At 47.6% G+C, this 25,777-nt stretch overlaps 5 protein-coding genes across 6 annotated transcripts; 1 reads left to right on the forward strand and 4 right to left on the reverse strand.

Moving 5' to 3' along the window:
• The first annotated feature begins 3,819 nt into the window (after positions 1 to 3,819).
• LOC4338911 (soluble inorganic pyrophosphatase) lies at positions 3,820 to 5,744 on the forward strand. 2 transcript variants are annotated; one of them, XM_015784687.3, is made up of 7 exons: positions 3,820 to 4,354; positions 4,484 to 4,549; positions 4,646 to 4,753; positions 4,849 to 4,914; positions 5,042 to 5,162; positions 5,260 to 5,341; positions 5,432 to 5,744. In XM_015784687.3, the coding sequence occupies exons 1-7, from the start codon at positions 4,166 to 4,168 to the stop codon at positions 5,472 to 5,474; spliced, it is 675 nt and encodes a 224-aa protein (XP_015640173.1). In that variant the 5' UTR covers positions 3,820 to 4,165; the 3' UTR covers positions 5,475 to 5,744. The 2 variants fall into 2 exon arrangements, with proteins under 2 accessions (XP_015640173.1, XP_066166843.1); XM_066310746.1 differs by having other exon boundaries at positions 4,026 to 4,354; positions 4,445 to 4,549.
• A 343-nt stretch (positions 5,745 to 6,087) lies between these two features.
• LOC4338912 (fructose-1,6-bisphosphatase, cytosolic) lies at positions 6,088 to 8,970 on the reverse strand. The gene is made up of 11 exons (XM_015784686.3): positions 8,555 to 8,970; positions 8,340 to 8,414; positions 8,187 to 8,248; positions 7,992 to 8,058; positions 7,581 to 7,694; positions 7,410 to 7,496; positions 7,235 to 7,305; positions 7,086 to 7,151; positions 6,798 to 6,884; positions 6,643 to 6,718; positions 6,088 to 6,370 (listed from the first exon to the last, which is right to left on the reverse strand). The coding sequence occupies exons 1-11, from the start codon at positions 8,759 to 8,761 to the stop codon at positions 6,257 to 6,259; spliced, it is 1,026 nt and encodes a 341-aa protein (XP_015640172.1). The 5' UTR covers positions 8,762 to 8,970; the 3' UTR covers positions 6,088 to 6,256.
• Positions 8,971 to 11,659: 2,689 nt separating this feature from the next.
• On the reverse strand, positions 11,660 to 12,313 carry LOC4338913 (histone H3.2). The gene has a single exon (XM_015784228.3). The coding sequence runs from the start codon at positions 12,227 to 12,229 to the stop codon at positions 11,819 to 11,821; it is 411 nt and encodes a 136-aa protein (XP_015639714.1). The 5' UTR covers positions 12,230 to 12,313; the 3' UTR covers positions 11,660 to 11,818.
• Positions 12,314 to 12,897: 584 nt separating this feature from the next.
• Positions 12,898 to 16,368, reverse strand: LOC4338914 (actin-1). The gene is made up of 5 exons (XM_015784227.3): positions 16,196 to 16,368; positions 15,028 to 15,096; positions 14,553 to 14,946; positions 13,862 to 14,475; positions 12,898 to 13,322 (listed from the first exon to the last, which is right to left on the reverse strand). The coding sequence occupies exons 2-5, from the start codon at positions 15,082 to 15,084 to the stop codon at positions 13,257 to 13,259; spliced, it is 1,131 nt and encodes a 376-aa protein (XP_015639713.1). The 5' UTR covers positions 15,085 to 15,096; positions 16,196 to 16,368; the 3' UTR covers positions 12,898 to 13,256.
• A 5,152-nt stretch (positions 16,369 to 21,520) lies between these two features.
• On the reverse strand, positions 21,521 to 22,833 carry LOC4338915 (RING-H2 finger protein ATL72). The gene has a single exon (XM_015782941.3). It carries the CDS (start codon positions 22,657 to 22,659, stop codon positions 21,997 to 21,999), a length of 663 nt encoding a protein of 220 aa, XP_015638427.1. The 5' UTR covers positions 22,660 to 22,833; the 3' UTR covers positions 21,521 to 21,996.
• Between the last annotated feature and the right edge of the window lie 2,944 nt (positions 22,834 to 25,777).

Below are 25,777 nucleotides of genomic sequence, written 5' to 3' on the forward strand. Positions count from 1 at the left end.
ATCTCTTTGCTAGGTCATTACCCCTCTTAATAGTACAACAAAGCTATAAATAAACTAGCACAATTTTGATCGCCCAACGCCTCGATCAATTTAAAATAAAAACACTAGTTTACCATCTTCTTATCCTTCGCTTTGCGCCGTCAATTTTAATCCATCGATAATCATCCACGCACACTCATGATGTGAACCTAACTCAATATAAATATCTCAAAGACAACGATTAGTCCACAATTAGTGTTTGTCATTAATTATTAAAATTAACAACGAGGGCTAGATACTTCACCAACGACGGCAGCCTACGGCGACGCAGCTTGGACTAGCTAATTGCGGATCCGCACGGCCGCACCACATCATCAAGCACCACGGGCGAGGCACCTCCGTTGGTCGGCTGAGCGGCCGGCTGCCTGTAGCAGCAGCTCAAGTGCTCAACGCCACAAGCACGGCATCGTCACCAGCTTGGACCCCCCCCCCCCCCTCCCGGCGCAAGTCGACTCCTCCATATCCTTTTCGGTCACGCTGGCATCCGCCATGTCGTCCCTCTTCTTCCTATCCAGGTGTCCAAGGTGGCGTGGTTTGGAGGATGACCAGGTCTGGTGCCGACGTGCCGTGGAGCCTGCTGCTCCCGCGAGGTTCGGCCGGCGCTGTTGTGTCACTAGCCACATGGTCTTGCTGCTCGATTCTCCGATTGTCTGCTTGGCCGCTCGCTCGCCCCTCCTGCTTTGCGTGACTGTGTGTGCTTTTGTCTAGATCAAGCTCGCGAGCTAAACGAGTTGGCTCGAGCTGAGCCAAACCGAGCGAGACTTTTAGCTCGTTATCTTAAGGAGCCATACCGAGCCAAGCCGAGCCAGCTCGGTATCCACCATTTCAAAATCCAAGACGTCTTATAGAAAGTGTTTTATATGGAAAAATTGCAGGACCTTTGGTCTAGTTTGTCTTCAAGACGTGCAAAGCTACTTTGGAGTTTGGATGGAGGTGGCATATGCCCGAGGCATCACTCACTGTCACCAGTTTGCTGGTGATGCTGTTGAGCGTGAACCATGATCTGGATAGCATCAACACAGATCAAACAGCTGTGTAGTATTTCTTTGGTTACAATTCAGTTTGATGGTGTAGCTTCTAGAAGACCTCTTTTATTTCTGATTATTACATTACTAATAATACAAATTCTGTTGTAGTAGAAGGGAAAAATACACGTCCCATTTTAGTGGATGCTGCACGTTTGGTCATACATTCCCTACTTAAGCTTTTGCCTTTTTCAAAAAGAAAAAAAAATATTCCCTACTTGATGCTTGTAATTGTGTGATTTGTGTCACGAAATTCCAGATGCCACAGCAAGCAATAGTATTATCCGCGTCAAAAGTACAACTTTACATTCATAAAGTCCAATTCAAAACCTTCGTAACAACGTGCTCAGCATCGACCGGCATGTGCACCACGACTCCATGCATTTTTATTATTTGCCTTTTGCTTTCATTATTTGAGTAACGCTCCCATCACGATCTCAAAGCCTTTGAAACGGTTTCATGCCTCTCCCCTCCTTTTCCGGCAGGGACAAAGCTAAAATGAAAGGAAGAGTGTGCTAGTACTTGTTTAATTTACTCTATTTTACATTAAGTTTAAACTGATGCAGGTATCTAAATTTATATCGAAAGGATGCAAACATAATGAAATTAGGTGAGATATAGCTAAAAAAATTTATTGACTGGTTCCTGGGCACCTCGCTTGTATACTCTAACTCCGTCCTTATTTTCTAGTAAGCGAGGTTAGACTGAATTCGAACATGCATATTTAAAATCTTTGTATCCGACAGGAAAAATGGAGTAGCTCATTAGTACATAATAATTATTAACATAGATTAATATATTTTTCAAAGACTTTCTATAGGTTAGTAGTTCGAGAAATGTGTGTGCATAGAAGTCAGAAAATTGGAGAAAACACTAGAACGGTAATCACCATCTCAATCGGGCGGTAACCCCTATCTCAATCGGGCACGGTGTCCGTCACAGTCTAGAAGTCACAGATGTGAAAAATTATCTCAATCAAGCAAACGGCCGTCACGGATGAACTTATCTCAATCGGGCCTTAATTAAAGCCCGTCACCGATAGCTTTGACCCAGACGACCAGTCAAACTATAGCTCGTCACGGATGACCTATCTTAATCGGGCCACAACTAGCGCCCATCACAAATGACTACTCATCTCAATCGAGCATTAACTATAGCACGTCACATATGACCCTCATCTCAATCGGGCATTAACTACAGCCCGTCACAGATGACCCTCATCTCAATTGGGCACTAAATTAATGCCAGTCACAGATGAGTATAATCCAAAAAAATAAATTTTATTTTTTGGCTAGCCTCATGTAACGTCCCGCCTCTCCTAGGCCAAGCCAGTTTTTTCTACACACTTTGTCTTCAGTTGTGTGCACCCTCATCTCAATCGGTCACTAAGTTAATGCCCGTCACAGATAAGTTTAATCCAAAAAAATAAATTTTCGTCACATATGAGTATAATCCAAAAAAAATAAATTTTATTTTTTGCTAGCCTCATGTAACGTCCCGCCTTTCCCAGGCCGGGCCAGTCTTTTCTACACACTTTATCTTCACTCATGTGCACCCTCGTCTCAATCGGGTACTAAGTTAATGCCCGTTAAAGATGAGTATAATCCAAAAAAAAAATAAATCTTATTTTTTGGCTAGCCTCATGTAACGTCCCGCCTCTCCCAGGCCGGGCTAGTCTTTTCTACACACTTTGTCTTCACTCGTATGCCCCCAGGAAGAATTTCCCGATTGGTCACCCATCCCGGTCTTTTCTACAGACTTTGTCTTCACTCGTGTGCACCCAGGAAGAATTTCCTCGATCGGTCACCCATCCTGAAAATGCTCTTAACCTCATAGTTCTTTGGAGATCGGATTCCGGAGAAGAAGTTGTAACTTGTTGATATCTAATAGTGGCGGGACTTAGAAAAATTTTCGATCAGATCTGAGAAACCTTACTCATATTATAGTTAAACATACATCTCAATCGGGCATAAGTATAGAGCCCGCCACAGATGACTCATCCGTGACGGGTATTAAGTCATCTCAATCGGGCATTAGTATAGGCCCCGTCACCGATGACTCATCTGTGATGGGCTTTAGTTAATGCCCGATAGAGATTAAGTCATCTCAGTCGGGGCATTAGTACAATGCCCGTCACGAATGAGTCATCTGTGACGGGCCTAGTTGTTATCTCAATCGGACCCTAAATTGGAGCCCGTCACGTGACGGGCTCCAACTTGGGGCCCGATTGAGATATGGAATGTTATCTCAATCGGGCTTAAATTACGGCCCGTCACTGATAGGTGTCATCCATGATGGGTCTGAGTTTTATATCCATCTAGCATGTCTGTGCGACCATATCTCAATCGGACGCTTTTTTGGTCCGATTGAGATGACTTTCTTGTGATGACCCGCTAATTTCAGACATGTTAGAGGCTGTCACAGATAGAAGGATCTATACTAGTGAAAGAACACCGCCTTAAACAACTTCATTACCAGTGACAGTCCTTTCTAGAATATCAAACCTGGTCATTACCTAAAGAGAAAAAAGGAAGAAAAGGTCACCAAGCAAAGTACTTCCTCTATCCCATAAAAATCAACATAACATTATCTTAATACGAATCTGAATATATTTCTGTCTAAGTCTACATTCATTGTACTAAACGTGTCACATTTAATTTTAGATTTTTTTTTTTTTGAGGGGGGGGGTGGGCGGAGGGAGCAGGTGATACTGCCACCCTCGTACGTTCGCAGTTCGCTGCTGCACGTTGAATTGAGAGGCGCCGCACAGCTGGAGTAGCTCGGAGCGAGCACTCACTCCGCGCGCGCGGCCAACGTGCGGAACGGCAGTGACGCACGCGGGGAAGTTTCCCACCGTCGTCCCGCGCCACGGGCGCAGCAAGCACCGGCACCGGCAGCACCGCACATGCCATCCATCCGCCCCGCGTTAGCCGCGGCCCACCCCTTCCCCACCACCACCAACCCAGACCGGCCGCGGCCTATATAATTCCCGGCGCGCCGCGCGCTTCGGTCGATCATCGTCCACCGGTCGTACTCGATCGTATCGTATAGTCGTCTGTACAAACCAACCGACGCGATCGTACTACGCTAGCTAAGACAGGATGAGCAGCGAGAATGGAGAGAACGGACACGGCGCCGCCGACGAGGTGGTGGAGCCGTATCAGCAGACGCCGCGGCCCGGGCCGAAGCTGAACGAGAGGATCCTCTCGTCGCTGTCGCGGAGGTCCGTCGCCGCGCACCCGTGGCACGACCTCGAGATCGGCCCTGATGCTCCCGCCGTGTTCAACGTCGTAAGTGCACGCCCTGTTCTTTTGCATCCTCCTCCAGCTCCAGCTTAATTATTCCGTTCTTTGCCGCCCGGCCGCTGGCGATGATGACAGCTTTGTTGCGATGTGTCCCGTGGTGGATTTTTGGCACAGGTCGTGGAGATCACCAAGGGGAGCAAGGTGAAGTACGAGCTGGACAAGAAGACGGGGCTCATCAAGGTCTGCAAGACTGCAACGCTGCACGCATTTCCTCCCACGTCTCTAAAAACTTCTCTCGATTGCATCATGAGCTAAGATCTGAAAAATCTCGGACAGGTTGATCGGATTCTATACTCGTCCGTGGTCTACCCTCACAACTACGGTTTCATTCCGAGAACGCTTTGCGAGGACAACGACCCCATGGATGTCCTTGTCCTCATGCAGGTGAACAGAATTGACGCCCTTAATTTTCTATATGACTCACATTTTCTGCATTTGCTAATTTGTCTAACGTACAACCTTGTGTTGTTCGCAACCAGGAACCAGTTCTTCCTGGTTCATTCCTCCGAGCCAGGGCCATTGGTCTCATGCCTATGATTGACCAGGTAAGTAAATCAATCCATTCATCTCTGCTAAGTCAAACTTTATTAGGGAGAAAAAAATAACTTTTGTCATTTAAGTATCGGCAACAAGCTTACACTGCACCTGCATTTTTTTCCGTTTCATGAACAGGGAGAGAAGGATGACAAGATCATAGCTGTCTGCGCCGATGATCCTGAGTACCGCCATTTCAATAATCTCAGCGAGCTTTCTCCTCATCGCCTTCAGGAAATCCGGCGCTTCTTTGAAGACTGTACGCCTGCTTCCTCAGCTCATACGATTGCTACATTTTTTATGCTTGGTATTGCACCTTGATTTCAATTGTTTTATTCTTGATCAAAATCTTTCAGACAAGAAGAATGAGAACAAGGAGGTTGCTGTCAATGACTTCTTGCCTGCTCCGACAGCTCGTGAAGCAATCCAGTACTCTATGTAAGTCCTAAACATTTTGCAGCATTGATGTGCATATTACCATGTTGGATTGTTGATGTTCGATGATCCAATTTGTTGTCTTATTTTCAGGGATCTGTACGCACAGTACATTCTGCAGAGCTTGAAGCGGTAGAGCGTATTCCAATTTTTTGATTTACGAATTCTTCCCGTGAGCTCAAGCAAAGAGTGGCTCTGCAGAACAGTTAAGATCTGATGCATAGCCAAGTTATATGGGTTATGTATGTCAACAAATCATTGCTCCCCCCCCCCCCCCCAGAGATGTATTAGTCTGTATTTCGGCATTACTCATTTGGAAATTTGTTTCAAGGCTTGTGCTTTGATCTATGTACTTCTATTTGTTATTGGAAAAGGAATTAATATGGCGATTGGTGTTACTTCGCTATTTGATTGGGTTATTATTGTAGCCTGAATATTACATTACAAACCTTCAATTCTGTAGCAATAGCTTTTTATTAGAGAAATTTTACGGGCTCTTAACGAGATACCGAGAGGTACCACATTTTTCTGTAATGTACCAAGAACAAAAAAAGTGATACTCTCTTTATAATCCTTGTAAAAACAAAAGGTACCAAAATGATAACTTGGAATACTTATCAAGAGCTGTAAAAATGACCCTTGGAGCAACGGTGTAATTATACTTTAAGACAAAACGATATAGCTATAACCCGAAACAAAAGATCAAATGTAAGCCTAAAATTAGCTATTGCAAGGAGCTGAAAAGGCACTTATGTTCCAATCAAATTATGTAAGAATCATATTCCTTTATTCTTTCATATTGGTGAAGCCGTACCGTGTCAGTATAGGCTGATTTTTTTACATTAAAGCAAAAAAAAATGTCTATGTTCACAAGGTAGAGGGTGATTCATGTGTCCTTTTACTCTTCAGTAACACCGGTCAACCGATGATAGACTCTGAAGCGTACAATGCTTTGATATCCTCCACGTCATCATAGCTCCCCAGGAATATTGGAGATCTATCATGAATCTTTCTGGGAACAAGTTCAAGGGCCTGCAATGCAAATGCAGCAACAGCTCTTTAGTTTCTTGTGGATGCCATTGGTTTATAAAAACATTGAAATTTGAATGCTACTTCCTCCGTTTCACAATGCAAGTCATTTTAGCATTTCCCACATTCATATTAATGTTTGTCTAGATTCATTAACATTAATATGAATGTGGGAAATGCTAGAATGACTTGCATTGTGAAACAGAGGGAGTACATTTTTTTGGTTAAATCGTAAGATGAATGTGCTACTAAAACCGAAGTGAAGTTCAGCTCACCCGTTGTTTGCCTGTGAAAGCTTGTCCTCCAGCTTGCTCCATCAAGAATGACATTGGGAACACTTCGTACAGAACACTGCCATGCCACATGTAGCGAACTTCAGCAATCTACATTTACTACTCTACCTTTGCAGTTCAGAGTTGCATCAGCATACCGAAGTTTTCCGTTTGGGCTCTTCTGATCCGCAGGGTACAAAAATATGCCTCCATATAGCAAAGTACGGTGGACATCAGCAACCATACTGTGTGGACCATCCAGAAGCAGAGCAACAACATAACCAAAAAAATGTTCAGTTCAGTATTCAGTGTAAGAAAGAGCATTCAAATTCAAATAACTGTAAGGTGTAAACATATTGGCATGCAGCCACGCATTATATTGCTGATTATCGCCTCATCTAAAGCTAATTAAACGTGTTGCTCTTCTGTCAGATTATATGACTGACCTTCCGATGTATCTCAAGGATTTAGAAGGCGAACCATCCTGGGGAAATTTACATTTCTCCACAAACCTGCAATATTGACTCGAAAATTCAGCTCAAGTACTTAAGAATTAAAGATAATATTTCGTAAACGAAATTAAGGCCTTTTATACTTCGCTGTAGGAGCATCCCAATTTTTCGCATTCCCTTCGTTCACTGAATAGATCTTTCCTCTATTTGGTATCTACACAAAAAGAAGAGTACAGTACAGGTGCCAAAAATGGCCATTTTGTTTTGATCCATGACCAATCCAATTAAGAACAAGAATTGCATTGTTGAATCACAGACCTTGATGTTTGGATGAGTCAGAATGAACTCCCCAAGGGAAGGATCAAGGGTGAAACCGTTTACTCCATTTCCAGTGCTCAACACAAGCTGTCATACCAGAACCAAGTCTATTTAGGAAGAGAGTACATGTGATATATCTGAAGGGGAAATGGATTCAGATGACATGGTTACCGTGCATGAACTCCCGTACATGCAGTAGCCAGCAGCAAGCATGTCTGTTCCAGGTTGCAGTACATCGTCCAAAGTCACGTTGTCCTTGTCTTTAATCATGTAAATCCCAAAGATCTGTAGAACAGAACAGCCGACTACATTAACTGACAGCTATGATTGGAAGTGTTTCTCAAATTAATCACTAGTAGAGGCTGTTTATTGTGTTGATAACAGAGCGAGTTCAAATGGTGAAATGGGCTATCAGACATCGAGTAAGCTCTAGTAGCAAGCAACCAACTTTTGTCATGTTCAGAAAGCAAGAAATCCTCTGATTGCGCGCAGATAACAGTACTAGACCATTCATTTTCTTTGATTTACAGTTGAGAGTTGAAACCAGAGGAGATCGGCTCTGTTAATGAAAGTGACACTTACCGTCCCGATGGAGACACCACAATCGATATTTGAGGAGCCATCCAGTGGATCAAAACAAACGCAATACCTGAAGAGAAAGGGAACCCGTGCAGCTTCTGATGAGACGAAACAGTCACCATGATCTTGTCGAACTCGTGGCTGATAGCTAGCAACTGAGAAGAACATGGTAGTAGTACTATCATAAATTTCACATACTTTCCGCGGAGGGGAGCGTCGACGATAATGGCCTCCTCGTTCTCTTCAGACACAAGAACACACTGCACAGAAAGGAATGGAGTGTCACTGTCAAGTTTCAGAAACTGAACTTATCTGTAGCAAAACATAAACTGCTAATCTGTACTGTATTACCGTGCGGCCGCTGCTGACGAGCGCCTTGACGAAGACTTCGTTGGAGAGCACGTCAAGCTTCTTCTGCTCCTCACCCTGCACCGCCACCTCGTACGTGTGACAGCGTGAAATTGAAGCAAACAAGAACTAACGCGAGGAGGCCATCCGCCATCACATGGATTTGTGTGGAGGAACAGTAGAGTAGAGTAGAGCGGATCAGAGATGGGGTTGCTTGCCTGGACGTTGGTGTCGCCGGCGAGGCCGATGAGCTTGGCGAGGCCGGCCTTGTTGACGGCGGAGGCGACGAACTTGCAGCCGAGGACGATGTGGGAGAGTAGGATGGTGAAGTCCCCCCGCGACTCCGGGTGCCGGCCCTGCTCGTTCAGCACGTGCCGCGTGATCGTCATCAGGTCCGTCCTCTGCGCCTCCGCCGCGTGATCCATCTCTCCCCTCCTCCTCTGCTCCTTGCGAAAACGAACGCGAGCTTAGCTGAGTTCTGGGGGTGACTGTGACGACCGTGCGAGGACTCGGAGAGGAGATGAGGAGGTAGCGGCGGTCGGGAGGCCTTGTCCTGTGGCGCGAGAGGGACACGGGCGCGGGTGCAGATGGATTGGACGAATTCGGGCAGGTGTGTTAAGCGAGCGGAGTGGGCATCCGGTCCGCGGTTCGTGGATGATGAAATATAGGAGTACAGGGGAAGCGGGCACGGGAGGGGTGCGGATTCCACGTATGCGCTGCATGGGCGTTGGTGCCGGTGCGGATATGTGATGCGTCGATACGGGGGATTGCTTTGCTCGTTGGCAAGCCGCGTCCGGTCAAACGCGCGCCGGAAAGAGGGGAAGAAGGCCAACTAGTGACTTGGGGCTAGTTGGTGTCGTGAATTGGTGATCTGATCACCTCCCCTTCTTCCATTCCAACCTGTGCAGGTAAGGACGGTCCAGTTGAAGCGTGGGCGTGGATGGCACGGGGCACCTTTGGCCTTTGGCAGCCACGGAGCGGGACGTTTTTGTGCGGTTCCGGTCGGTTTAGGGTGAAAAGCTTCTTTTGCCTGACGTATATTCCTGGACCTGCTGTGGGTGGCTCGATGCGAACTCATCCAATTATTCGCGTTGTCTCAAATTGCAGAGTCCTACGAAAAAAAGATAAGCAACATAAATATATACTCTAATTATTGCGTTCTACCACTAACTTTTAATGCTAAAAAAAAGAAGGAAAAATTGGTACCGTAATAACATCAAAAGTTCACTAACCCAAACGAGTTGATCTGATGTCCAAATCTCTGACTTGTACTAATCTCTTTGTCGACAATAATAATGTCAAATAATCTGATGCTCTACAGTCAACTACGGAGTAGTAAATGATACTGGTAGAGAAATTGAGCTGACAGCTGAACGATGCTAGTATGGCAATTCTGGCCAATGAACTGCCGTTCTGACCAAATCAATTCATTGCACTTTATCAACGTACTTAGCGAAGAGATAATATTGGATTACGGGATTATTTGGTTGGCGTATCGACATTGTCAAAGTTTGTCATACTTCATTTAGCTAACATGTTTAACATGTGGCCAATAAAATTAAAGCCACCCTTCAACCATAAAAGAGCAAGCTTGCCACACTTTTATATGCCAATAACACATCATAGTGAAGAAATCTTACCATAAGTGTGGCACGAACCAAACAGATACCTAATTTAATCAAATCCGGTTAACTTGAGTTGTTGTATGGTGAGGCAAATTGTGATAATGAACCAAACAACCCCACACACCTTTGAAATGTTTCCACGGTTTAACACATGCAATTAAAACCTTACAAGTAACCGTCACTACGGACTAAATACATTACAGCGTCCATGTAAACGCATTGCATTCAGTTGACTAATGTACTGAGGATAGGATGATGAGGTTTTGACATGTCACAAGGAGGTAGGACAGCAGGATTGCAGATAAGATTCAGATAGCTTGAGAAAAGAAGAAACGCAACGGCTGTACTTAACGCTGATGTCATGGGCTGTTTGCCACGTTGTCATTGCTCATCGGCGGACAGCGGTACATGATGCAACGACAGGTTAGGAGTAGTCTGTAGTCATTACTCATCTGCCATATGGATAACAAATTCGAGGATAAAAAATACATATAGATCTTGTTTAAAAGTCCTTGCGGTTGTTGGACTTATCGAGCAGGTACATATTCAAATTCATTTTTTGCCGAGAAACGGCTCGGGAAATCGGACATGTTTAAATGTACAAAGTATTTTTCTTTTTGCACAATTTGTTTGAATTTCACCGGTTTTTGTTTTTTTTAAACCAACACGTACAGTATTAGTACAATGCGACATTTCATATTGATAGAGTAGAAAAAAATTATTAGTCTACAGCTTAAAAGGCTATAGTCAGGAAAAGAAAATTTCCCCGGTTTTCATGGATAACAAAGTGATAATCAAGGTTATCAACGAAACCGTTGTGGGACAGTTTTTGTTAACTGGACAATTTTGCAAACCGACTCGATTTCCTTCAAGACAAATGACACCATTTAGCACTAATGGATAGTAGTCGCTTAGACACTTCAGAGAAGGGCATAATTTGTGTTCGCATGATATTTCAACAAGTTTCAGAGTTTCAGACTCACTGGCCTTGACTGCTTGGTGGCTGAGGCTTGAGGATTAGAGTACTTGATTAGGAAATTTTTGGTAGTGCCAAAACATAGGTAAGTTTTGGCGCTACCAATTATTTGGTAGAATAAATGTGTATTCATCTTATTTGGTTTGTTACCAAAATCTAGCCAAATTATGATATCATGGTGAAGAAATTTCTAGATTACTACCAAATTTAGAATGGGCATTACCAAAATGTTGGCACCAATCCAAACAAATGTTGGGTACTATTTAGACTACCAAAATATTGGTAGAGCAAAGTTTGGTAGCAATCCAAAACTGCCCATTGTCTTCCTTGAAACTGATTCAATGTTGAAATATTCTCCCATGTTAAATTGCAATTTTTGCTTGTCAGAATCAAGTCATGCGACCCACACCTTCAAAAAGATCTGGTACTCCCTATTTAGCAATCTACTACTCTACAGGTAGCAGCAGATCTGTTCAGTTACGCCCCCTGCTCTGCATTTCTGAAGAGAGTGGCTGAGAACAGTATACTGAATATTGCTATAAACTCCACAACGAAATAGTTTAGGAGACATCATTTTAGACAGTAATACGCCTTGCAAATTGAGAAGCTCGGAATAATAAACTTGCTATGAGATCAGAGACTTCAGACTAATAAACATTTCTGATTAGTACCGCAGATAGTGCGACCTGCTCAGAACCATTTTACTAAGAACAAAAATTAGAGACACGGATAACAACATTTTCCATTGCTGATGATAATGAGATGGTAACATCAGACGGTGCATAACACAAGAACACCACTACGATAAGGAACACAGGTTAAAATAAAACTGGTAACACCTGATCTAACTCTACAACTCCAGATCTGGCAACGGAGGCATTCTACGCCCTCTCGCCACGGATGCGGCGGGCGAGCTGGATGTCCTTGGGCATGATGGTGACGCGCTTGGCGTGGATGGCGCAGAGGTTGGTGTCCTCGAAGAGCCCGACGAGGTAGGCCTCGGCGGCCTCCTGCAGCGCGGCGACGGCGGAGCTCTGGAAGCGGAGGTCGGTCTTGAAGTCCTGCGCGATCTCCCGCACCAGCCGCTGGAACGGCAGCTTGCGGATGAGCAGCTCCGTGCTCTTCTGGTACTTGCGGATCTCCCGGAGCGCGACGGTTCCCGGCCTGAAGCGGTGGGGCTTCTTCACGCCGCCGGTCGCCGGGGCCGACTTGCGCGCCGCCTTCGTCGCCAGCTGCTTCCTCGGCGCCTTGCCGCCGGTGGACTTCCTCGCCGTCTGCTTCGTGCGGGCCATTTGGGAACTGGACTGGCTGCTGCTGCTTGGAATCGGAAGCGCGAGAGCTTGGAGGATTTGGGAATTGGGGGATTGGAGTGAGGTGAGGATGGCGATGGGCGACGGGGGGTTTAAGTAGGCGGTGGGGGTGAGCGGGAGATCGGCGAAATTTTGAGTTTTCGGAGGAGGGCGGCGCGGTGGGTTTCATCCTCGGGCGCGGGATGGGTTTGGAGCGTCGGATTTGCGGGGTATTGGACGGCGCGGATGGGGTTTCGCGGGGGGTGCACGCGGATCGTGGGGGGCGATCCGTGGGGGAGGATGGACGGTGTGGATGGGGTTTCGCGGGGTGCACGCGGATCGTTGAGGGGAGCGATCCGTGGGGTGAGGCGGTCCTGCGCTCTGATTGGTTCCCCCGCGCGTATTTACAGAATAGTCCCTTTGTTTGAGTTGTTTCTTGGATAGAGCGGTAGAAATCCTGACTTTCAAAATCGATCTGCAAAATTGAGTGCTGGGTGCGAGTATATTTACGATCTGTTTTTTTGCTAAATAGTCCTTGTTCCCCTTTCCATGGTGAGATTGCATCAGGTTGTGAGGGAGCACTGGAGCGCAGGCCACAGGCATCAGGCATCAGGCATCAGCTGAGAGCCCGAAGCCAAATGAAAATAGACGTAAACAGAACTACATTGATGTACTAGCGCATGCGAATATATATGGTTTGCTTCATTATTTCATACAGCAGGTAAACAACCGAGGTAATTCCACACCAAAAGAACAAACAGGTTTTACGACATAGACTGCTCAAGTTTATGTATCTTCAGGTCATCAGGTGTTTTTTTTGTTTCTTTTCCTGGGCCCCTCTTTCTCTTCATGGTAAGATAGTCTCAACGTTCTGAGGAATCCTGGTTTGCCATGCCCAACGCTAAAAGCATATCTCAACTATCAGAGTACAAGTATATATTTATCTGCAAAAGCAGGTCTCCTTGTATACATAAACCAACTGAGATTTCTCGACATCTTGAAATACCGCTCTACAAACTTGGCAAGAAGCTCAGAAGCACTTCATATGGACAATGCCAGGACCAGATTCATCATACTCGCCCTTGGAGATCCACATCTGTGAAACAAATGTTATCGTTGTCAGATGTGATTCTGAGGATATGTGCAATAAATACAGTTATGACAGCAGCTATTACACTTCCGGTTCTATGTCTCTTGCAAAAGCAATCTCAGCACATACTAATACTTCAAGCACAAATACTTCCTGTAATGTGATCATGTTTGTCTCTATTGCAAAAGCAAATCATAACACTGGCGGCAATTTGCGGCATCTATTGGAGAATTAACCTCTTTTATGTGATAAACATAGGACATGGAGATTTGGCCATTTGTGCAGTATTGGACGCTAACTAGACAATTTCCTAAAACGCTCGCAAGCACAGATGTGTACTCAACTTCTTTTTAAGAATTCAAATAGGACTATCTAAAATGGGCAGTGAAAAACCTACTAGTATAAATTGAATCGAGATTATATGGATAAACTACTAATAAAAAAGTGAAATCTTCTAATCTAAAAATAAATAGAACATTTTTAATTGAGACAAAACATCACCAGCATCATGTGCAACTTCCAGAGTTGAGTAAAAAAAACCCTACCTGCTGGAAAGTGCTAAGAGAAGCCAAAATAGAACCACCAATCCAGACGCTGTATTTTCTTTCTGGTGGTGCAATCACTTTAACCTTCATACTGCTAGGAGCAAGGGAAGTGATCTCCTTGCTCATACGATCAGCAATTCCAGGAAACATGGTAGACCCTCCACTTAGGACAACATTGCCATACAGGTCCTTCCTTATATCTACATCACACTTCATGATGGAGTTGTATGTAGCTTCATGTATGCCAGGAGATTCCATACCAACAAGAGATGGCTGGAACAGAACCTCAGGGCACCTGAACCTTTCTGACCCAATGGTAATTACTTGGCCATCAGGCATCTCATAGCTTTTCTCAACAGAGGAGCTGCTCCTAGAAGTTTCCAGCTCCTGCTCATAATCAAGGGCGACATAAGCGAGCTTCTCCTTTATGTCTCTGACAATTTCCCGCTCAGCGCTTGTTGTGAGGGAATACCCTCTCTCTGTGAGAATCTTCATGAGATGGTCAGTGAGGTCTCGGCCAGCAAGATCCAACCGGAGGATAGCATGAGGAAGCGTATATCCTTCATATATTGGAACAGTGTGGCTCACACCATCACCAGAGTCAAGCACGATACCTGCAGATAAAAGAAGTGTCACTGCCCCCCAACACATTGAATTTTAACACGATCTATTGCAAAGGTAATAATCATACCAGTTGTTCGACCGCTAGCATACAAGGATAGAACAGCCTGGATTGCGACATACATTGCTGGGCAATTGAAGGTCTCAAACATGATCTGTGTCATCTTCTCTCTGTTGGCTTTGGGATTGAGAGGGGCTTCAGTTAGTAATACAGGGTGATCTTCAGGTGCAACACGAAGCTCATTGTAGAAGGTGTGGTGCCATATTTTCTCCATGTCATCCCAGTTATTGACAATTCCATGTTCAATTGGGTACTTTAGAGTCAGGATACCCCTTTTTGCCTGAGCTTCATCACCCACATAGGCATCCTTTTGGCCCATCCCAACCATGACACCGGTGTGACGTGGTCTCCCTACAATGCTAGGGAAGACGGCCCTTGGTGCATCATCACCAGCAAAACCTGCCTGTTAAACATTAGGAAGGTGATCCGTTAAGCTATGAGGAACATACCGCTTTGCTGAAAAGACTAAGTTCAGGATAACCACCTTGACCATTCCAGTGCCATTGTCGCACACAATAGGTTGAATATCCTCGTCAGCCATTCTTCAGATGTTCTGCAACAGAAATGCGTGATAATTACACATCACTTGTTAGGCTCTGACAAAAGTACCCAGAAGGCTAGAAGTCGCTGGGCAAAACCAAGTAAACTAATAACATAAACACTACATGTATTAATATATACTGCTTGAGATGTCCAGAGTACAATCTTTTAAAAAAAAATCATCGGTGCCCAGCAGATTGGAATATATTTAATTGAAGCATCAAGGTTGAAAGTATATCATGCAATTTTCAGCTAACTAGTATATTCACTACATTGCACAACAGAGTATAAGCACATTAACTATACCAAGCATCAACTTGTTTCAATGGCGTTTTTTTTTTCTTTCGAGAATGCGCAAAAGAGTTGCGCATCTTTGTATTAAGATTTTGGGAAGTTCACATTACATCCGAGCAGCAAACCAAAGCATCAACTTGTTTTGGTGGCGTTTTTAATAATACATAGTTTATCCTGAACCTATCCAGTTTGATGAGGTGCGGAAAAAAATAGGGGACACATGTCACAGCTTACACGCAGAGTTCAAATCAGGACACATCACAAGAACTATCTCAACATCAATCAATTTATCATAACACTAATAATAAAAGGGCAGGGAAAGAAATTGTAGCTTCACAGCCACGGTGATAACTGATAAGGGGTAAGCTCGTTTCGTTCAAAAAAAAAAGGGGTAAGCTCTACAAAAGCAAAAGCTACAGCTGATTTCTCTAAACAACGGGGAGATCATGATGCCCCACGACGGCAAACCCAGTTCACCTAACCTGTATGCATGAGCAAATATCACTAATCACAATCACTACACAGTACTTACTGGCACGAACAGTTACTAAATACAACACGATAAACCTGAAGAATTATGTTCGATTGTTCCAAAGGGGATCACCAGGACACCACCAAACCAACTACCAAAATTCCATCGGGTACAGCCGAGAGAAAAACATACGCAGTAATTACGAAGGAAATAAAATCATCAACCATAATAAGGCGATGAATTAATCCTAGAGCAAGCAAAGTATAATCCAGCAGATTTTTCTTTTTTTTCTTCTCAGATCGAACAGCTCGGAGGACCGAGGGGATCGGAAGGGGCGGAGGATCACCTGCTTCTGCTTGACGAGGCGTACGTGTAACGATCGCTTCCTCCTCCGGAGTCTGGAGAGCTCGGCGGCGGCGGTGTAAAGTAACGCGAGCTCGCGAGCGAGGCGAACGGGAGGTGCACTGCTGGGTCGGTGGACGGACGAAGAAAACGCGAGGCGCCGGCTTATACGCGTCCATCTCAAGGCAAAGTACGCCGCCCCGTATAAAACGGCGGCTTACCGCGTGCGACGTTTTGGGGACTCGTGATTTTTGCTCCTTGCCCCCCGCAATCTACTACCGTATCCCTCGCGATCCACAAATTTGCGATCTTCCTTTCTTAAACAGAATTTGTTGAAAATACGAGTAAGAGGAAGTTTAATAGTATAGTCAACTACTATCTTTAAATTATTTATAGTCAATATAATAGCTAATTCATACAATAATACTTATTACACTATTAATATCTAGTCCTACCTGTCATACACACATTACGTCTTGGATTTCATGCTGCAGATCTGTAGTCCGCTACTCTTATATTTTATTTTATCTCTTAAAAATATGTTTATAGTTGATTTATGGTGCTACTGTACCTGCTCTAACGGGGGTTTCGATTTTCTGAAAGACTGAAAAAAAAAAGTCGAGGCAGATTTGATTGATTTTGCGTTACGTTATTTTGCAGATCAGTAATGAAGCTGCTGTGCGACTGCGTACGTGTAATACGGGCGGAAAGATGAGCGCGGCCACGTAGCGACGGCTGCGGCCTGATGGGCGTGGCACGTGTAAGCCGTGAGTGGACACGTTGGGTGGTGGTGCTGGCTCGCAAACTCGCACAGATGGACGCGTGCGGGACTCGTCCATCGCCGGAATTGGAGAGCCGGGACAGCAGAAAGGGGTCCCCCCGGAAAACTAGAAAAGGCTTCCGACCTGGCCGCCCAAAAGAACTTTCGGTGCCCGAAGCGGCACGTCCACGTCGGCGCCAGCGGGAGATTCGGCCGACGATTTGGACAGCAGCCGTGCGGCCCGCGCCGTCGGTTGCGGCTGGTGACGTCGTCCGCCTCTCCGGCCTACCAACCTTTTCATTCCCGGCGAGTTTTCGCACGGCACGCCGCGAGCTGGGCGAGCTGGCTGCGCGCCTGGCCGAGCTACCAGTCCACGCCGCACGCACAGCGCGGTGCGCCGGATGCTCGCAGCTCGCGTGCTCGCCCCCTGTAGCGCGGTGGCCTCAGACCAGGGTACCTTTTCCGTTTTCAACACAAAAACCGACTCTCACGGGTTTATCGGAAACATGTAGAAGAAAAAAAGCCGACTTTCGTTCAACACCGTATAGATACAGGTTGAAACTGATTGATTTTCACAAACATACACCTAACGGTTTCACTAAAACCGATTGGTTGGTTTTGTCTGGTTAGATGTCGTTGCGTGGGCTATTGAAACACCTTGTGCAATATTTCCAAATGACCTATTAAAACATTATTAAATACCTATTGCAACAACTAAAAAAGCCATTACAACAAAAAAAACTTTTTAAAAAAATTACCAAAATATAGTTAAGTGAGATCTTATTATGAATATTTAATTGCGGTGAATACAATGATATATTTAGATTACGGATTAGATAAATAATTTGTGAAATAAGATTATTTGAAGTTATTCATTAAGGAGTACAAGTATGTGTGGTAGTAGAGGCATACGAGAGAGAGAATATGGGCTACTTTACGTCAGAGCAGTTACATAGGCTACTTCATGAGATAAATGCCTACGTAATATAAATATGAGAGGGAGAACGATGACGGAATGCGATGAGCACTGTGATTAATTTTATTACACGGTTTAAGGAGATGCACGCAGACATCCGATTTTTTTATGTTTGATCGGACATCCGGATAGAAGCATTTTCGCTATTGACTCATCATCATTCATTCGCCTCTTTAATATGAATTTCGTAGTCTTTTTAGAAATATAGTGCCTGTTCACTTTGATGCCATTTTCAACCATACCAATTTTTAGCATAGTTGCTAAAAATGCCTATATTTAGTTTGTTGCCAAATTTGATCAATATATAAGAAATCCTGCCAAAATTTTGACAATAGTGTCATCTTGCTAAAATTTTGGCATTGCCAAAAGTTGGCAAGGTTTATTTTGACTACAATCTGAATAGACCCATAATATATCTAGGTTAATTACTAGTTGTGTGTCTAATCTAATATTAGATTATTATATTCGTAGTATATGTATATGCTATTTTTTATGGAGAGTTAGATAACCACTTTCTTGATATAAAAAGTTCAAGTAGTAGATTTACTTGGCGTTTAGCCCATGGTAGAGAAAGCTTTAATTGTTGTGGGAAAAGTCTACTTTGACTCCGTTAAATATGTGTCCAATATGACTTGAATCCTTCAACCGCAAAACCATATGTTTTGACCCCTTTAAGTATTAAAACCAATGTAATTTAACTTCCTTGGTTGTTTTGAGTATATATAGTCATAAAGCCTGAGGCCCCACGACCCGGCCCATAGCACGGCCATTTGGCCCAGCCCAAGCACGACACGGCACGATCATAGAAAATTTCTATAGTTGAGGGATACAAAATAGACTGAACTCAGCCATATAAGACACAACCCAAAGAAAAGAGGGACACAAAATAGACTTGTTCCAGCTATATAAGACACAGCCCAAAAGAGATGAGGGAGGAAAAGGAAAAAGTACGAATTACCCCCCCCCCCGAACTATCGCGGTCGTCTGAATTACCCCCCCTCCCCCGAACCACAAAATCGGGCATTATTCACCCTCAACTATACAAATCGGACAAATTACCCCCATCGACCCAATCCGCGGTGGTTTTGGTCCACGTGGCGTACGCGTGGCAGTCCAGTCAGCACTCTATTTATAAAAAAAAATTTGTGGGACCCACCTGTCATCTCCTCATCCTCTCATCCTCTCTCTTCTCTCACTCTTCCTCTCTCTCAAACGGGAGGATGCGCGGCGGCGTGCGGGGGAGGACGTAGGCATGCGGCGGTGGCGGTGGGCGGGCAGTGGTGGTGGCGCCGGGGAGGACGCGGCGGCGGGCGGGCGGTGGCGGAGCGCCGGGGAGGACATGGCGGCGGCATGCGGCGCCGACGAGGGGGGATGAGGAGGACGACGACTAGGATGCAGCGCACGGCGGCGGTGGGTGATGCGGAGGCGGCGGCGGCGGGGGATGACGAGGACGACGACGAGGATGGCGACAGAGGTGCACCGCCCCCGCTGTGCCCGTTGTCCCGACGGCACCACACACACACAGAGAGAGAGAGAGAGGGGAGTGGGGAAGCAGCGCCGAGCGGCCGCCTCCTCATCCCCCATCCCGACGCTCCGCTACCTCCTCGGCGCCGCCCGCCGCTGCCGCCACGTCCTCCCCGCGCTCCGCCTCTCCGCCATGGCCGCCGCAGCCATCATCCTCCACTCCTCCGTCGCCATCCTCATCGTCGTCCTCGTTATCCCCCTCCGTCGCCACCTCCGCGTCACTAGCCGTAGCTGCCGCCATGCGCTCCATCCACGTCACCCGCCGCCGCCTCCGCGTCCTCCCTGGCCTGCCGCCACTGCCCGCCCGCCACGTCCTCCCCGGCGTCGCCGCCACCGCCTGCCCACCGCCGCCGCCGCGTGCCCACGTCCTCCCCCGCACGCCGCCACGCGTCCTCCCGTTTGAGATAGAGGAAGAGTGAGAGAGACAAGAGAGAGGATGAGAGGATGAGGAGATGACAGGTGGGTTCCACAATTTTTTTATAAATAGAGTGCTGACTAGACTGCCACGCGTACGCCACGTGGACCAAAACCACCGCGGATTGGGTCGAGGAGGGTAATTTGTCCGGTTGTATAGTTGAGGGTGAAGAATGCTCGGTTTTGTGGTTGGGGGGGGGTAATTCGTACTTTTTTCGAGAGAAAAAATAGACTTATTCTATGGAAAAGCACGATGGGTTGTCGTGCCTTCAAGCCGGGCCGACCAGGCATGACCCAAGTCTTATTATGCCGTGACTAGGCTGTGGGTGCAGCTTGTGGATAGGCACGATCCAGCCCCGCGTGTTGGTCGGGCCGCGCCAGCCCAACTGACCTCATCCCAGGGCCGGTCATGCCTAGGCCGTGCTGGGGTGGATGGCCCATTTGGCCATCTATAGTTTTGAGGGTATTTTTTTGTTGATGTGGCTTGTTGACCTTGTCCAATCGACTGAATTAACATGCAAGACCCACATTTCATCCTCTCTTTCATTCCCTTCTTCCTCCATCCTTTTCCTCTTCGGCCCTTCCCTCCCTAGCCGGTGGGAGGCGTGGGACGATCCTGTTTGACTTAACACACCCGAGCGCCATCTTCCTCACCAAATCGAACGCAAGGATGAGATGGAGGTGCAAGGCGGTGACACAACAACATCCAGTGATGAGGTGGCGCACCACTGGGCCTGGGGACCTCCATCCCACGCCTTTGTCCACCGCAAAGGTGACCGTGCCGCTCATCCACTTGGCCAACCTGGCCATATCGCTCCCGCCTCCGGCTACACCATCACCCTACCCATCTAGCCTTGGCCGAGCAGCTTCGAACACCTGCTACGCCTCCTGACCCTGCGCCTCGCCCTTTCGCCTTTCTCCACGCGCTCATAGGCATCCCCGTCGCTTCTCCCCTGACTCCGCATCTACGACGTCGTCCTCTCGTCATTGCTCCTCGTCGCGTCGCTGCTGCCACCGACTACAATCCTGGCTTGAGCTCATGTGGCAGTATGGGGGAAGAATGCTCCAAGCTACTGAATGTCGTTGATCCACCGCCGACTGCCATCCCGTTGGAGCTTGTGTTATAGCGTGGGAAAAGCCCAGCCGATTAGACAAGGTCAACAAGCTAAGTCAACGAAAATCGCCCCTAAAACAATCGAGAGGATCAAATTACACCGGTTTTTATAGTTGAAGGGTCAATATATCCGGTATTACGATTAAGAAATACAACTTAGATTATTAGACTTATTTTAAAGGATGTCAGAGTGGACTGTTCCAATCGTTCTGCCTGTATCGTTTGCACTACGGGCTCCGTAGGTTTACAGGCCCACGGTGCACGGCCCAGATACCATCATACAGTCATGAACTCGGTTGGTACATGGGCTTTGCTTATGAACTCAGTTTCCTTTTCAGATTTTATTTTAGCGAGGTTCCAGCTTTCTTCGTTTGAAATAAGTCTTCAACACGGATGGCACAATATATACTGTATAATATGAAGCATTTATTTGGCAAAACATATGTTTTGTGTACACGCAGATATGTAAAAATACTAGTACTGTACTAAGTTCTGTATGGTCCCGTAAACGGGTGACAACTCACGTATGTACAATTAGGAGTTAAGGACCCAGAAAACAGACTGAGATAGCATTCACAATGCAAAATTTACATGCACATATACAAAGGGAAAAATGTGTAACACTTGTGCTTTGTCACCATCTCACAGGACATGGTCTGTTTTGCTAAAAAAAAAAAGTGCTTGTCACAGACTCACAGCGTCAAAGGCTGACAGTCCGCAGGGAACCCGGCAGGGCAGATTACTCCCGTTTCGCCTCGATTCGGCTTCGTACCATCGTGTCCTGCTCCTGCGTGCAATATGCATAGGCCCGAACACTTGTACACCCCTACACATCCATCGCCCACTTTACCAAGTGTAACGGCTTCGAAACGTTTGCCGATTCGGCGACACACGCCAACTCGCCAAGTCGGCAACACACACTGTATACTAGCTGTGGACACAGTGGCGCGGCCGCTGCACACGAGGCGATCGACCACGTCTAAGCAGCTCATGCCAGTATGCCACCATGGGTACCAGCTATTGACTAGTGAGTACTATGACTCGCACCACCTGCACGGCCGCCGGTGCAGGGTCCGGCGGCGCGACGGGATCGGCGGCGGCGGCGGCGAACGGCGCCTGCCTGCACGTGGGGCACGTCGGCCGCGCCGCGAGCCACCGGTCAATGCAGCGGTCGTGGAAGCCGTGGTTGCAGCCCGGCAGCACGCGCACGTGCTCCCCGCGCGCGAACTCGGCGAGGCATATCACGCACTCCGACCGCGACGACCCGGCCAGCTCGAGCCCCTCCGTGTACGCCACGCGCGGGATCGTCTTCGACAGCGGCGGCGTCCGCTTCCTGCCCCCGCCTCCGCCACCCCGCCTCGCGCGGCCTCCTTCTCCTCCTCCTCCTGCAGCGGCGGCGGCGGCGGTCTCCGCGCCGTAGCACGCGCGCCGCGTGACGCGGAGCGCGCACTGGAGTACGACGTGGAGCGCGACGGCGGCGACGAGGCCGCAGACGAGGAGCGCGAGCAGGACGATGGTGTTGGTGTTGAGCGACGACACGGCGAGGGGACCGCCGCGGCCATTCTCGGCGACCGGCAGAGCGCCGGCGACTCCTGGTGGCACCGCCGCCGGCGCGGGAGACGCGCTCGGCGCCACGAGGAGGAGCGCCCTGGCGGAATGGTGCAGCCGCGGCGCGTCCATGAGCGAGCGACGACGACGAAGCAGCTTAGTTAGCTAGCTCGCGCGATCGATCACGTCGGAGCTAGCTAAGAGTGAACTAGCTACTTTGTACCGTGGGCGGTAAAGCATGCAGAGGCATATATAGAAATTGACAGGAGTGCAAGTTAACGGAATGGAATGTTGCAGGGAATAAATTAGTCAGAGATATTTGGAGGTCGCTGTCTTCGTAATATTGTTTAGTCGGCCGATTAAAAATGATCCTAATGCTGGTGTGGCTTATGCTGGCCTGGGGGTAAGATAAGATGCACGTCGTCAAGGGGGCATAAAAAGGAGAATAATGAATAGATGGACAGAGACGAACATCAAGCCGTCAAGGACTCAAGGTGCAGAATCATGCATGGCAGTTGCGACTAATGGACCAAATTAATGCAATCATGCTATCTCCTGCAACGCCAGCTACTCAATTGACCTTAGCACTAGCACAATAACAAACCCGTCATATGTTTTGCTCTCCAACTGCTGATGCCAAAAAAAAAGTATCTTGAAAGAGAGAAGAAACATCTGGTGTCAGTGTCATCAGCTGAACACATGAACAATACAACCACCGATCGATTTAACAAAACTGATGAAGACAAGAAATGTCAAACGGATGCTCGCCACTATACACAATCACACCAATGATAAACACACCGAGCATATCCATAAAGTGGAGTGTGCTTAATCCAGCGTTTTTTATGGCCAAATCTTAACCCGCAATTTATCTCCCCATATTCCGATGTGCTTAACAAGGACGTAACTCTGCAAAGGGGATCAATCAGCGTCGCGATGCGCACCTAATCGGTCCCATCAGGAGCCAGCAATTTGGGCTCAGTAGTTGAGCCTCCACTAACGGCGACTCGTAGGCTCACGGGAAGGCTCCACGTGGCAGTGAGGTGGCCAGGGAGTCGGTGACTTGTCAACGTGTGAGTGGTTCGGAGGAGCCACTTGGCTCCACGTAGGAGTCCGACTTGTCTGTACCTGGAGCTCTCCGCTGAGCAGCCTGAATCCCTCCAGCGACGCGGTTCTGCTCGTTCAATGGGCTTTGGGCCGCTTCTTTGGGCTAGATATTGTGGTTATCAATGGAGTACGGATGGATTAATTTATTGGAAAAAGTACACCGAAGGTCCCTCAACTTGTCATCGAGCTACAAAATCGTCCCCGAACCGCAAAACCAGATATCGGCTGTACCTTAACTAATCAAAACCGGTCACAATAGATCCTTCGGTGGTTTTGACCCTGGTTTTGTCATACGTGGTGACTGAGTCAGCATGGGACACACATGGATCCCACATATGATGATGCCACGCTATCTCTTTCCCTTCCTCCTCTCACTCTCTCTCTCTCTCTTCTCTTCTTCTCTTCTCCTCTTCTCTAGGCAAACTGTTCGGCGGCTGGGGAGGAGGCAGCCGGGGCGAGGCGGGAGAGGAGGAGAGCGGCGCTGCGACGGCTGCCGGCGGCGGCCGCAGTGGGGAGGCGGCCGTTTCATGGAGGCCACATCCCGCACCAACAACACCAACAACCACCCGGCAGCGACGGCGAATGAGGGGATGCTCTCCTTCTCGTCGGTGTCGACGATGCGGCTGTCCACAGGGAGACAGCCGTTGCTCGCCCCCGGCCGCCGCCAGCTTCTCCTCCGCCTCCCGCGCCGGGACGGCGACAGCCGCAGCGCACGCATCAGGCGGTCGCGGCCATCACCATCCCGAGGTTAGTACTGGTTTCCTTTTAGGCGAACGGCTGCTGCGCCTCGAGGAGAGCGGGGTGGTTGGGGTACAGGCAGAAAGGAAGGAACACCAGCAATAAAAATCAAGGGCTTGTTGAACTTCTCAGACGAGTATGCAGCAACAAACCAGCCGTCCAGATCAACCTCAACTCAACCTGGCGAGCAGAACACGATCGAGAGAAAAGGACAAACTTGTGTGCATATGTACTATGTTTACCATGTCAACATTCACAGATAATTCCCTGAAGCAATTCTATAAAAATCCTGCCATTTTGAGCAAAATGCTCAAGTGTATCGTCTCTGCTCTGAGTTCTGAACTTTGAACATGCAAGCGAAAGCAGAACAAGATGGAGCGCTCTTCTTCCAAGCCGGTCATTGCGCTCGTGCTGCTCGTCGTATGCATCGTCAGCTGTTTCGAGGTTGTCACTGCCCAGTACGACGGTTCTTCCAGCAACGGCGCAGCGGCGACGGGCCCCATGGCCGCCGGTGGGAACTGCTCACTTGTTGTTGCTGCCGCTGTGCTCGCCATCCCAGCGTTTGTCGGGAACTGAAACATTGAGATGGAAACGCTGCGACCGGCTGATGCGTGCGCTGCGGCTGTCGCCGTCCCGAGCGCGGGAGGCGGAGGAGAAGCTGGCGGCAGCACGGGCGAGCAGCGGCTGTCTCCCCGTGGACGGCCGCGTCGTCGCCGCCAACGAGAAGGTTCGCCGTCGCCGCCGGGTGGTTGTTGGTGTTGCTGACGCGGGATGTGGCCTCCATGGAACGGCCGCAGCCAGCCGCCGTCGCGGCGACACTCTCCTCCTCTCCCGCCTCACCCGGTGACCTCCTCTCCAGCCGCCGGCTTGCCCAGAGGAGAGGAGAGTGAAAGAGAGAGAGAGGAGGAAAGAGATAGATGACGTGCCATCCGGACTCGTGGGGCCCACGTGGGTCTCACGCTGACTAAGCCGCCACATAGAACCAAACCGGGATCAAAACCATCAAAGTACCTATTGTGACCGGTTTTGATTAGTTAAGGGACGACCGATATCTGGTTTTGCGGTTGGGGGATGATTTTGTGACTCGATGACAAGTTGAGGGACCTTCGGTGTACTTTTCCATAATTTATTTTATATAATTTATTACAAATCACTAATCTAAGTACTGTATTGTTTTGTATTAAAATACATAAATATTTCCTTAAATTTTTTCTAAAAAAAAACTTTGTTCTTGTTTGGGCCTCTCGCGAGTTATCTATGTACCGCCGTACTTGAACTGTAGACTGCACCAAAATTAATCCTTCAACTAGCTAAACATCGCATTTCATCTTAAAATATAAGAACCTAATTAAGGATGGAGGTAGCTAAGCCAACTCGATCAGGGTTGTCATCTCGTCCAAATTCC

The sequence above is a fragment of the Oryza sativa genome, chromosome 5, assembly GCF_034140825.1.
Source record: "Oryza sativa Japonica Group chromosome 5, ASM3414082v1".
Classification (NCBI taxonomy): domain Eukaryota; kingdom Viridiplantae; phylum Streptophyta; class Magnoliopsida; order Poales; family Poaceae; genus Oryza; species Oryza sativa.

Excerpts from the sequence above, each read along its gene's own strand:
- LOC4338912 (XM_015784686.3), bottom strand. The coding sequence starts at position 8,761 with ATGGATCACGCGGCGGAGGCGCAGAGGACGGACCTGATGACGATCACG. Across the intron at positions 8,415-8,554 it reads CCGGCGACACCAACGTCCAG|GGTGAGGAGCAGAAGAAGCT; the intron begins GCAAGCAACCCC and ends GTGGCGGTGCAG. Across the intron at positions 7,497-7,580 it reads TGTACGGGAGTTCATGCACG|CTTGTGTTGAGCACTGGAAA; the intron begins GTAACCATGTCA and ends CTGGTATGACAG.
- LOC4338911 (XM_066310746.1), top strand. The coding sequence starts at position 4,166 with ATGAGCAGCGAGAATGGAGAGAACGGACACGGCGCCGCCGACGAGGTG. Across the intron at positions 4,915-5,041 it reads TCATGCCTATGATTGACCAG|GGAGAGAAGGATGACAAGAT; the intron begins GTAAGTAAATCA and ends TTTCATGAACAG. Across the intron at positions 5,163-5,259 it reads CCGGCGCTTCTTTGAAGACT|ACAAGAAGAATGAGAACAAG; the intron begins GTACGCCTGCTT and ends AAAATCTTTCAG.
- LOC4338914 (XM_015784227.3), bottom strand. The coding sequence starts at position 15,084 with ATGGCTGACGAGGATATTCAACCTATTGTGTGCGACAATGGCACTGGA. Across the intron at positions 14,476-14,552 it reads TGCTAGCGGTCGAACAACTG|GTATCGTGCTTGACTCTGGT; the intron begins GTATGATTATTA and ends TTTTATCTGCAG. Across the intron at positions 13,323-13,861 it reads CTCTTAGCACTTTCCAGCAG|ATGTGGATCTCCAAGGGCGA; the intron begins GTAGGGTTTTTT and ends TTTGTTTCACAG.
- LOC4338913 (XM_015784228.3), bottom strand. The coding sequence starts at position 12,229 with ATGGCCCGCACGAAGCAGACGGCGAGGAAGTCCACCGGCGGCAAGGCG.
- LOC4338915 (XM_015782941.3), bottom strand. The coding sequence starts at position 22,659 with ATGGACGCGCCGCGGCTGCACCATTCCGCCAGGGCGCTCCTCCTCGTG.